General features: G+C 37.1%; 1 protein-coding gene across 1 annotated transcript in view; it reads left to right on the top strand.

Moving 5' to 3' along the window:
- actr3b (actin related protein 3B) overlaps nt 1-12,803 on the top strand; it is a 47,385-nt gene that overhangs the window by 7,126 nt on the left and 27,456 nt on the right. The window contains exons 3-5 of the mRNA XM_036581767.1: nt 6,270-6,394; nt 10,594-10,704; nt 11,091-11,186. Of these exons, the coding sequence (XP_036437660.1) occupies nt 6,270-6,394; nt 10,594-10,704; nt 11,091-11,186 (332 nt within the window). The remainder of the gene's footprint in view (nt 1-6,269; nt 6,395-10,593; nt 10,705-11,090; nt 11,187-12,803) is intronic.

Below are 12,803 nucleotides of genomic sequence, written 5' to 3'. Positions count from 1 at the left end.
TCAGTACACTCAGTGCTCCATGTGAGCAGCATTAGAGTCAAAGATTAATCCATTAACAGTACAAGGGTTTTCGTGCCGTGGCGCAGTGATACCCAGTTCAGGTGTTGTAAGGAGGTCATAGGTGTGCATGTATTGTGGGTTTTACAACGGCTTTGAATGTGGCTCAGCCAATCAGATTTTAGGACCGGAACTATCTGTTTACAATAAGAATTAAGGATTGTTGACACAACTTAATTTAGTAAAAGGACAGTCTAAAACTAGCTAGTGTGAACTAAGGACTTAATAAAGACTTAATGCACCAACGTACACCGATCAGGCATAACATTATGACCACCTCCTTCTTTACCTACTATATAGGTGCACTTTGTAGTTCTACAGTTACAGACTGTAGTCCATCTGTTTCTCTGATACTTTGTTAGCCCCCTTTTACCCTGTTCTTCAGTGATCAGGACCCCCATGGACCCTCACAGAGCAGGTATTAACTACAAAGTGCACTTGTATAGTGGAGCTGATAAAATGGACAGTGAGCGTAGAAACAAGGAGGTGGTCAAAATGTTATGCCTGATTGGTGTAAGTACAAACTTACAAAACTGGTGAATCCCAGTCCAGGACCAGAGTCTGGCTTCCCTGGTTAGACGGTTCTATCTGTGTTCTGTGCAGTTTTGAGACATTTAGCTTCAAAGATTTTGCACTCCAAACAGTAAAACTGATATGTTGAACACGACTCTTTAATACATGAAAATGACAGACACCCTAAATGTACAATATTAGAACCCTATTGGGTTTGTAAATGAGTTTTTTGGAACAGGTCAAATGCAGATAGAACCTTCTAATACTAAAAACTCACTTTCTGTTTAGAATTATAAGGTTTTGTCTGGCAAAACATGAAAAGAAGCAAAGTTTTTGATTTTGAACACAGTTTACTTGTACTTTGTTTTAAAACATAAAATTAGTGTTGTAATGTAGTGTCTACATGTATCAAAACGTTTAATTTAATGCTTTCTATCACATTTTCATGACATTTATTTTTATTATTTATTTATTTATTTATTTATTTATCAAATCATCTCTTTCTTTTTCAACAAGGCACTGCAGATTAAGTATAAAGGTCAGTGATTTTGTCCAGTGCAGATGCCACTGTTAGGTAGGAACCTTTAGTTTAAGTTTCCTTTAAGTTTGCGGCTACTGTAATAAACTGTCCCAGCAAGTAGGTATAGCAGGTCAGTCTAAAGGCTGCATGAGGTTTTGTTTTATGTCAGAAATGTGACTCTAATGAGCCAAAATGTCTTATTTTGGAAGAATGAAGAAACATAAAAAGTGGATGAATGAGTGAAAATATTGTTTACGTTGTAATTGGGACCCGATCAATTCAAATGTTCACTATTTAATGACCTTTAAGGCTTAATATTTATAAAACTTAAGACAATAAGACTTTTTAAAGAGCTGCATAAAGACAGGCAGAGTTTCAGCAACATATTTTCATGTTTCATAAGGTTTTATACACTTTTCCCGCAGTCAGTGAGCAGTGAGGCAACATGACACAGAAGCAGAACCTGACTGGTCCTCTTGTGTGTATCCTCTTGTGACTGGCACACAAATAGAACCTTATAGAACAAATCTAGAGTTTGACTTTGGAGATAGAACCTTTCTGTTTCTAGAGTCCAAAAAGGCATACATTAAAAAACACACCTCACATAATGTTAAGACATTGTCACAGAATAAGATGTGAATAACTCACTTTTGACAAAAATGTAAGACAGAACCTCATAATTCCAAGGAGACAAAATATATTCACATGACTCTGAGTCCCATTATGATGTCACAGTGAAGCCTAATAATTCTATAAAGAAACAACAAAAGATTCCATTGTTAGAATGCGTTAGATGTCATTGTTGCATCATAATTGGAACTTTCAGTCATGTGACATTCCGATCAAATCGGCGGTGGTGCTGGTGTTTCTCAAAGGAAAACGTATGAAGCTCGCCGGGAACGTGGCTAAAAAATTCGCAAATTTGGCCGGTATTGAAAGTAGTACTTCACTGTAATAAGTTTGTTGTCCGTTATGCTTCTCACATGGACATTGCCCATCTGCCCACCTCCACCTCCATCTCCATCACCTACTAAACCAGGGGCCGTATTACAGAAACTTCTTAAGTCTGAGATCTGCTTTGTTGTCATGGCAACTTCAGTTACGACTGAAGTTAAGACTGAAGCCGTTACAGAACAGCAGTTCTTAAGCCTGTAACCTTATCTTATTTCCAGATAAGAAAACGGTGTTACAGAAACATCCTACGTTGCCAAATTATCCTAAATATTTTCTTAACTTTAAGATAAACCCCAGAGCGTCTTAACTTCTATTTAAACCATCTGTTTCTATTGTTTTATGCAGTGAGGCACTGAACACTGAAAATGGTGCTTTGACTTCTAACAGCGTTTTAAAAGCCTCAGACACTGCAGACTCGATCTCCACCGTCCCCTCTTATTACCTCCATGTGTTAATGTTGATGAAAACTCGTCTGATACAATATTACAGTTATGATGGTGAATAATGAGGAGACAGAGCTGAACGTGTGTCTTCATTAGGAGGAGTAACGTTAGCGCGCTCGGCTAAAGCGTTTGGGAAACTGAAACTGAAACTGTGGAGCGGCGACTCTGATAACCAGCACGAAGCGCTGATACTATATGTGGCTGAAAACAGTAGTAACTGTCTGCGGTACTTTACTGTAATACATTTGTTGCCCACTATGCTTCTCATATGGTCTTTGTCCATTTGCCCGTCTCTGTCTCTGCTGTGAGTTCTTTAGTGCTGTGGGACTGAAATGGTTCTCTTCACTGTCCACCACTCAGGTTTTAATTAAACAGTGCCGTAGGGAAGAGCTAATTAAAGCCTCCTTATCCCTCTCCCTCCATTTTTCCTGTAACCTTCAGATCGGCGCTGTGCCTTACGTTTACACCTATGGTTTTCATGGCAATTTTGAGGGTGCTGATACGGAGATCAGTTCTCCTCAGATAGCGAGCATATATCGGTCCGCTGGCTTGATAAGGCCGACACCCCACTGACTGTTTGCCACCACTCGTCCACCCTCAGACCACCCAGTTAACTGTCCTGCGTACAAGCTATAGCTAGTTTTTAATCTCCTCAAACAGATTTTAAATGCACAGAGTCTTTTATTTCAGATTTAACTTCTCTATGAAATGTCATTGCTGACACGGATTAAAATGAATTCCTAAACTAATTTACAAAGTGAAACTAAAGAAAGGAAGGAAGGAATAATAAGTAAATTAGACTGTGGGTGGAAAATGAGTGATGATAAGTGGAGTTTTGTCTGATAATCTACTTAAACACTGGTGGGCCGCCTGGAAAACGCTGAGCAAAATGCTAGTGGACCACCAGCTTTGTCATTAGCGGGCCAACAGCAGCCCACTATCCTCTTGCTATCAGGGTCTGTTTAAAGTATAGGGATGTTGACCGTTGTTGCATTGTTGAATAGAAATTATTCATTGTTGAATAGAAATCATCTAACTATTTCACGAAAGGCTGCTGTACACTGCATTCAGGCCAAACATGAACTTCCACTGTACTTCGTGACCTCACTGATAGTTTAACATGATCCTTGAGTGTTCTATAAGCATATGTATATGAATTACAGGTATTTGCATGGTCTGACAGATGAACAGAATATTCTTGTTGAGTATAAACTGATGCAGACTCTGTAGTCATATCCTTTGGAAGTGTCAAGAGGTCACTTGCGTTTGGTGATATTGTAATATATGTTAATGTAATTGCAATGTAATATACTTCAATGTGAAAATTGAGCCTTTTTACAGTTCTGATATGTGGTTAGGGAGAAAGATGATGTGGAAATTTAGGAATTTAGTAGCACCCCACAGTGCCTTCAGTCATATATTTAAGAGCGAGGGAGTAATTTTTCTTGCACTTGAGCTTGAACGTTATTATCAAATCATCACTGTCCCAAAAAACCCCTCCTAAATAGTAACTTTATAGAGGAATGGAAAAATGTTGTTTAACTATTAGTGTACAGTCATATGCAGAGGTTTGGGCACCTCTGGACAAACAAGAAGTCAAAATAACACATAACCATAACACATTAACACATCCTCTACACTCTCTCGAAACTGTCACTGGGGTGGGACCCTCAAGGGTACGTCTCAGTACCTTTAGTCAGGGAACATAACTGTACCATAATTAATATATAATATATGCATATGTTCTAAGATGTACTGACTCCACACACCCCGTCTCGTCTCCAGGCTTTTATTTTACTGTTCTGTTTTAAAACATCCGGTTATGAAAAGGTACAAATACAAACTTTTCACCTGGAAAAACTTATTTAAGATACACTATTGGACCTTAAAACCACTGTTGTACCTTTGAGGGAACATTTACATTGTTTGTACGTTGATGAACGAAAAATGTAATCGTACAGTTACTGTTTTTTTGTTGAATTTAACATATTGAGAGTAAAAATAATGTTTTGTGTCACACTTCCGGGTTCTAATCCCTTGCCTAACACACTCCAGGACTCCATTTCCCAGAATCCCAATCATCATGACATCACTCCTTCCACCAATCACAGGCCTCTGCCTCGTTCTCAATCACCTGAGTACTGATTCGACACACCTGTATCTGTTTGCCTTAGACTTTAAAAGGATCCTGGTTTGTTCTCCTCTTTGTGAGGTATCGCCACACTACTGGTTACTGAGCGGTTATCTTCTATTTTCATGACCTGTGTACTGAACCCATTGCCTGTTTCTCGATTGTTTCTCTTTTGGATTTGCCCTTATTGCTCTGGTTGCCTGTGTTTTTGCATTTTCTGGTTTTTGACTTTTGCCTGTTTTTGGATACTGTTTTTGGATTTGCCCTGACTTGGTTCTCTCATTAAACCAACTGTTGTTTTTAAAGATCCGCGAGCGTCTTTCTGAGCTTGTTCAGCGTTACATTTTGTTTCATTCCCCATATGTTAAACTCAGCAAATAAACAGAAACGGTGCTCTAAAATGTGCAGAAAATGCCATCTTTAAGTTTGTTCCTTGTAACATGTATTTTAATCAGGGATCTTTTGCAAACTTTTGCATACGACTGTAAGTTAATGTGAAGACATTTCATTCATTAGTACATCTGGAGCATTTCTGTTGGTCCATTCACCATGGAATGTTTACAAAGTAAAGGGCAGCTCCTGTGTTCAAATGATGTTTACTCTTACAGAAGATGGTTCTTCAAGGGTTCTAAAGAAAATGGTACTAAATAGAACTATGAACACTCAAAGAACCCTTTGTATGCCTAAAAGTGTTCTTCAGACTGATGGAGAATGTGCTGTAGATGGTTCTATATAGAACCTTTTTTGAAAAGGGTTCAATATAGCACCAAAAAGAGTTCTTCTACTGTTACAAGCTTGACATTGTAACAATAGAAGGACCATTTTGGGTGCTATATAGAACCTTTTTTAAAATGTCAAGCATGGTTCTTATACAGCACATTCTTAAAGATCCTTTAATGATGTGATGAACCGTTTAATGCAAAGGGTTCTTTGAGTGTTCCTGGTTCTTTATAGAACCATTTTCTTTCCTAAAGAACTCTTTGCATGCTTAAAGGGTTCTTTGAGTGTTCGTGGTTCTTTATAGAACCATTTTCTTTCCTAAAGAACCCTTTCCATGCTTTGCATCATAAAAGTGTTCTTCAGATTGATAGAAAATGTGCTGTAGATGATTCTATGTAGAATATTTTTGAAAAGTGTTCTATATAGCACCCAAAAGGGTTCTTGTATTGTTACAAGCTTGACATTGTAACAATAGAAGTACACTTTTGGGTGCTATATAGAACCCTTTTCAAAAAGGTTCTGTATAGCTCAGAAAAGGGCACATTCAGCACATTCTTATCACTTTCATGATGCAAAAAACCCTTTAATCATGCAAAGGGTTCTTTGAGTGTCCATGGTTGTTTATAGAACCATTTTCTTTAGTAAAGAACCCTTGGAGAACAGTCTTTTTTAAGAGTGTAGAAAAAAATTGTGACCAGCACTTGTACAGGTACAGTGGAAATACAGAGGTAGCAAATATGTTCGAGTAGTAAATATACAATAAATAAGTGATTCACATCTTCATTTGTATTGAAATGTACTGATTACTGCTGATCAGAATCAGCATCACAGTTACAGAGTTGCTCAGTAATAATTTGACCTAATTCTAGAGAAACGCTGCAGCTCTGACTGAGTCAGAATGACGTGTGTATTACTGTGCTGTCATCCACAGGCATAGCTATCAGAGAGACAGCAGGGGTGGGAGACCAGGCCCAGAGACGCCTCATGAAGGGGGTGGATGACTTGGATTTCTTCATTGGAGATGAAGCCATTGACAAGCCTAACTATGCAACCAAGGTGATTTCCGCTGTTACTATCAGAGTTCAAATGAGGTTTTTCTCTTTATTGAAGAGAGATATGAACACAAAACTGAAATTACTAACACTAACAGTAGAGCACAGATTACAGTAGCAAAATTAAACATTACCAATACAAACTTTAAAAAAGTGGCTTATTATAAATACTGATTATCAGATTTGTTTATACATCCATACATATTGCACATTGCACTGTCACTTGTTTACAGATCCATACATATTGCACAACAATTAAGGTAACACTTAACTTGAAGTGTGCATGTTTTACATGATATTAATATGGACTACTATGTGAATTTACTGAGAGTTCTTAAAAATCTTTATTTTGAAAAACTGTATTATTTTCCGTAAAAAGCCAAAATTTCTGGACAGCCAAAATAATTTACTTTTTCAAAATAAAAATTGGGACTTTTATTTTGAAAACTGCATCTCAGCAGAATGACATAGTCGTCCATATTAATATCATGTAAAACATGTATGCTTTATAAATGTTGATTTAAACATCCATGAACATGTTATGAAGTGTTTATAATAATAGTCATGCGATTTTACTTGCTTATTTTTTGTGCTGCACATCATATTTTATGGTAGTTTTAGTGTATTTTATTATATTTCTTTCCTTTTTCTAGTTGTGCATCTGTATAATGGCACACAGCAATACTTCTGATCTTGTTTTGCTCTTTACTGAACTTTGTGCTGCTGTAATAGACGACTTTCCCTCTGGGATTCAAAATCTATCTATCTATCTATCTATCTATCTTTCTATCTATCTATCTGTCTGTCTGTCTGTCTGTCTGTCTATCTATGCAGTTATGCAGTGTAAATAATTATGTATTATTTTTGTTATTATAGATTTTAATGACTATACACAGGCGCTGTTACGCACATCTAAATCACGGAGCACTGAAACACAGTAAAGCCTTTAAAGCTTTTTCCACTGTGGTCCTCATTAAATAAATCAGAAAGACAGAATAAACATAATACAGTACAATAATACAGCCCACAGCAGGCAGACAGCAGGGCGGATTTCAGTTCGATCATTTCTGTAAGATGCTCTCAGAGGATATGATAAAAATAACCTCAGCTTCCTTTCATGTTGCTAAATAACCTTCTTTTTAAACCTAGTTTAAATGGTCGTTCTGATGGACTACATCTTAGTTAGTAGAACTGTAGAAAGTTTATTTCATAACAGTGCTGCAGAATTTGGGTTTTAACCCTTTAGAAGGCCTGGACCGGTCAGCAGGCCCAAATTTTTATTACACACTTCTATAACCTATGAATAGCTCAGCTGGTTTGTATTGAAGAGCCTGTAGTAGCTGAACAATAAGCCTTAGTATGTGAACAGTCTGGGGTTTGAAGAGGTTAAACCTAAACAGAATAATATTTGTGGAACTGTCTCTTGTGTAAGGGCTGTGAGTGTCTCTGGTCATTTATTAGACACTTTGGAACAGTGTTTTTGAAGTACAGATGTGTGCAAAAGTTTGTGCGCCCCTGGTCAAATTACATGTATTGTTGCTTTTTTTTAGTGAATATAAGTTCACACTTCCTCTACAGAGAACAAACCTAAATATGGTATTTTTCTAATAATTTAGTGCACAATTTCTGTTTATTTGAGTTGAACACATTGAAAAAAAATAAAACAAAAAATATAAAACGTCATAACTTTTCCACAGGCCGCAGTTTATATCCAATATGTAAAATTCAGCATATTTACAATAATTGCATATTAAAATCTTTGTTCACTTGTTTTTACTTCACAAAGGGTGCCCAAACTTTTGCATATGACTGAATTTTTTTTTTCAATTGCATAGAGCAGAGCTGCATATGAGGACATTTAATTGAGACCACCAGAAAGTTATCCTGATCCCATCGACTCACAACATACATACATACATACATCTTCTAAACCGCTTATCCTTCTGGGTCGCGGTGGGGTGCTGGAGCCTATCCCAGCTGTCATTGGGCGGGAGGCAGGATACACCCTGGACAGGTCGCCAGTCCATCGCAGGGCAGACAGACAGACATACACACTCACTCACAACATGAGAGAAGATATTTTTATGCTACATGTAACATATCGCATTCCTGTTTTTTTGCGTTTCTGAAGTATTTTAGTAACAAAATACAGTGTAATGTTAGAAAATATGTTTATTATGCTGCTTCTTTATTTGTTTTGTTTTGTCTTTTTGACTCTCGGCCCACCACAGACATTACACTTTAGCCACCCGAGACACAAAGGTTGGTCTCGCAGACTTCTTGCTTGAACTACTTTTGTTGCAAATGCTGTTGCAGTCCCAAGAACAGGACTGGCCTGCAGGTGGAAATGACAGCTGGTGTCAGTAGGTTATGATGACCCTGGGAAAGACTAGTTGTGGTGCGGGGCTGCAGGTTATAAGCTTCACACAGTGTCACCTCTGCTGTTTTTCTGATAAAATAAAAGCCCCCTTCCAACACATGTATCTTACACAGTGATATAACATTGTAAAATATATTAGACAGTAATATATTTCTCTCAACCTGTTGTAACTGCAGAAAGATACTCCAGTGTAGGCTAAGTGATGCCAGCAGGAGGCAGTAAGATGCTGTGCAGCGCTGCATTAGGGCTGAGAACAGATGCTGGTGTGGTATCAGAAAGCAATGCTGCAATTTCTATCACACAAATTGAGTCATTCTTTACATTCCATTACTTACAGTAGGGACTTTATAACACATGCATAAGCATTCAATAATGTATTTAAAGATCGATACTTGAGTATTTATGAACTGCTTATATCAGTATTCACAATGTGTCATTAGATGTTTTATTAAGTAAAGGATATTGTATTCGTATTAGGGCCTTTATACTAAAGTGAAGGACATTTGTTCCATTTAAATCAGTTATAAAGCATTATTACCAAGTAATGGAACTTAGAAGGCAGATCTTTAGTTCAGAACATGATATGTTGTTATCTAAAAGATTTTGATGTGCTCAGTGCATTTTCTTTTACATATTTTGCCATATCGCTTTAGTTTGAGGGTACATTTAATAGAACTGATACATGACATTCCTAACTAGGCCTTATAAGTTTCATTTCTTGGGAGTGATGCTTCATAACAGTGTATAAATGGAACAAATGTCCTGCATGCTAGTACAAGTGTCCTCATGTTAATACAATGACATTTACATCATAAAACATAAAACATGTCATCTTGCATGGACATAACCTGTTCATAAATACTTAAGCATTGCTTATGTGTTATTCAATACTTATGTATGAGTCATGAAGTCTCTATGTAGGTGGCTGTCAAATAAATGGATTAACTGTTATTCACTTTCAACTGTGCTTTAACACATATGTATTATATATACAGTACAGAGACTACCATTCATTTAGTTGAAATCCAGCAAAAACAGCCATTAAGTACAAGTTATTCATTTGATTATTAGTCAAATTATTATTTAAATGATTAAAGGGTTGAAAAGAAAAGGACTCTTAACAACTGTGAGAGACCTGGTAGACACCAAAACTGCCCCCATCAGATAAACAGCACTTAAAGCTTTCATCTCTGAGAGAGAGGAGAAAATCAAGCTGCTTCAGATCTGAAAACATCCACAGGTGTTTCTGTCCATCCTTCCACTGTGAGAAGACGACTCAGCGCTGTGGGTCTGAAAGGATGTGTAGCTGATCAAGAAGAACCTCACTGAGAAAAGGAGACGGACACACCAAACAAAGAAGCTGAACGATGGACTGACCACCCCAGAGTCCAGACCTCAACACCACTGAATGTGTTTGATTACTTCAGAAAATGACCAACCAACTTCTAAGACTGAACTTTGGAGTTGTGTCTGCAGATTCTTTGAGGAACTGAAAGTGAGTCTCCTGAAAAGAATAGAAGCTGTAATAAAGGCAAAGAGTGACTCACTAAATAGTGAAAATAACTGATATTATATTTAGTTAGTTATGTTTTCTGCTTTTTTCCGATGCTGAACATTGAATAACATAATTAATGGCTGTTTTGACTGGAAATAAATAAATGAATGGTATTCTCTGGATTGTGCACTGTGTTGTATGTTATTTTATGTAATTTTATTAATTTCTATTCCTCTGTTCATCATAAAGTGTAAAGGGAGCCCGGCATTTTTCAAAAAAACAGTTTTCAGAAAAATGATGCGTGTGTGTGTTTGCGTGTGTGTCCTAGTGGCCCATCAGGCACGGTATAATCGAAGACTGGGATCTGATGGAGAAGTTCATGGAGCAGGTGATATTTAAGTACCTGCGAGCGGAGCCTGAGGACCACCACTTCCTCATGGTGAGAACTCTGATACATTCTTATGTACTGCTTTTAAACGTGTAGAGTAAAACCTTGCAGTGGCTACTTTGTATGGAAAACCAGCAACGATAACGAGAAGAAGAACAGAACTGATTCCCCATGCGTCTGTTTACAGAGGCTCTCAGGTAGAGCAGTAAGTGTTGTTAGCACACAGTGAATCGTGTCGCCTCGTCTTTCCTATTGCAGCATTGTTATTTTGTCATGAAAGAGGATTTTGCCGCTTTGTGTTTTCTTTGCTTCTGATGAGCGGACTCCAGCTTTTCAACTCCATATTTGGCTTTGTGGAAGATAGACTTGTTCTGAGCTGTTTTTGTTTGTTCAGATGAGCCGTTTGACTGTATTTCCCTGTCATTTGTCCTCCTCAGACAGAGCCTCCACTCAACACCCCAGAGAACAGAGAATATTTAGCTGAGATCATGTTCGAAACGTTCAATATTCCAGGCCTCTACATCGCCGTCCAGGTAAAACCCAAAAGCATTTGGAGACAGAAAATTCGTTTAGTTCATCCACCACTGTGTGCTGTAAATGTTCTTTATCATGCTTCATTCCTAATAGAATGGTTTTGTTCCAAAATACATTAGAGATCTTTATAACCGTGACCGGTGGTGTGTGTGTGGGGGAGGGGCAGCATTTAAATGATTGAAAATAACACAAATAACAGCTCTTTTTATAAGGTACGTATATATACTGGATTAGACAAGACAAAGGCAAAGACAGCCCCTGTTTACACATACCAGAAATATGAATGATATATTGTGGTTAATATCACCTTTTTTGGAGGAATAAAATGAATATTGGAGAAAAAAATTAAACAGCAGCAAAAACCTATTATATCCAAAATTGTTCCAAATGGATAAACAGCATTTTGGAATGAAACTTTTCATTTATTCCTGAACAGTTTTGTGTGAAACTGTCTGTTTGGTACACAAAGGATCTGGATGAAAGATGAACTCCAGTGTCAAATTTCATCTATTAGGTGAAACGACATTCTTTCAGATGAAGTATTGTTTAAAAAACTATTTGAAATACGTAAATTCATGCAGTTATTAGTAAGTCTGATCGCAGTGTCTGGTGTCGTGGCTCATTTTTTCTAAGCTTCCATCACATTGTGCACCTGTTTCAGCCGAGTTTAGGGGACACCGCCAAAAATATTTCTCTGTTGAAATTGAGTCTATATAGTGATGCCAGTATTGTAAGATTCAGATCTACTAACGTTTGGCAAACCCTATTTTGGTGCTCAAAAGTGACTGTATATTTGACTGTATATGTACATATTTACTATATACATATTTACTATATATATATATATATATGTGTGTGTGTGTGTGTGTGTGTGTGTGTGTGTAAGAAACTCTGGGTCTAAACTGTTTTTTTCATGGGAAAAAATGAATACTATGTTTGAAAATCGCCGCTATCCAGTGATATTTTATAAGAAAAATGTACAAAGGAATAATGTATTGACTTTGGGACATTTTTGTAAACAACAGGGCATATTTCAGGTGATTTTAAGAATACCATTCATTTTTTCCCATAGAGCTAATACATGTTAGACCCGGAGTTCTTTATTTGGGTGTGTCACAGACTAAACACTGACAGCACATCTTAACTAACTCATTATTTTGAGTCAAATGTTCAAGAAAACTACTCATTATTTCAACACAGTAAGTCATTATTATGAGTTAAAAGTCAATCTATTGAGAGAACAAGTCATTATTTTGAGATACAAAGTCAATTTTTTGGCATAAATGTAAAAATATGGACATATGCCTACCAGAAACAAAGGAAAAACCAATTGTAAACAATTTTAAATTATGACATATAGTTAGGTTTATTTGCATAAAATTACATACCTTGCTGAATTGGCCGCCTCCACCAGCACAAACTGCCTATAGATCATCTCTAGTTAGCGCCTCTCTTAGTAAACCTGCCCCTAATAGTTTAGTCTAGGCTTTGGCTCAGAGCGGGGGCCAGGAAACTGTCCCATTAAGAGTGTATCAACCAAAATAAGACATAATGGATCAATTTCATGTTTGTAATCAAAGCACTTCTGCTTGGCCAGTTGTTTCCTCTCTGCTGAC

This window comes from Colossoma macropomum, unplaced genomic scaffold (genome assembly GCF_904425465.1).
Source record: "Colossoma macropomum unplaced genomic scaffold, Colossoma_macropomum, whole genome shotgun sequence".
Taxonomy (NCBI): Eukaryota; Metazoa; Chordata; class Actinopteri; order Characiformes; family Serrasalmidae; genus Colossoma; species Colossoma macropomum.
Note: the sequence above shows the minus strand (reverse complement) of the source record. Positions and strands in the feature narration are given on the sequence as shown.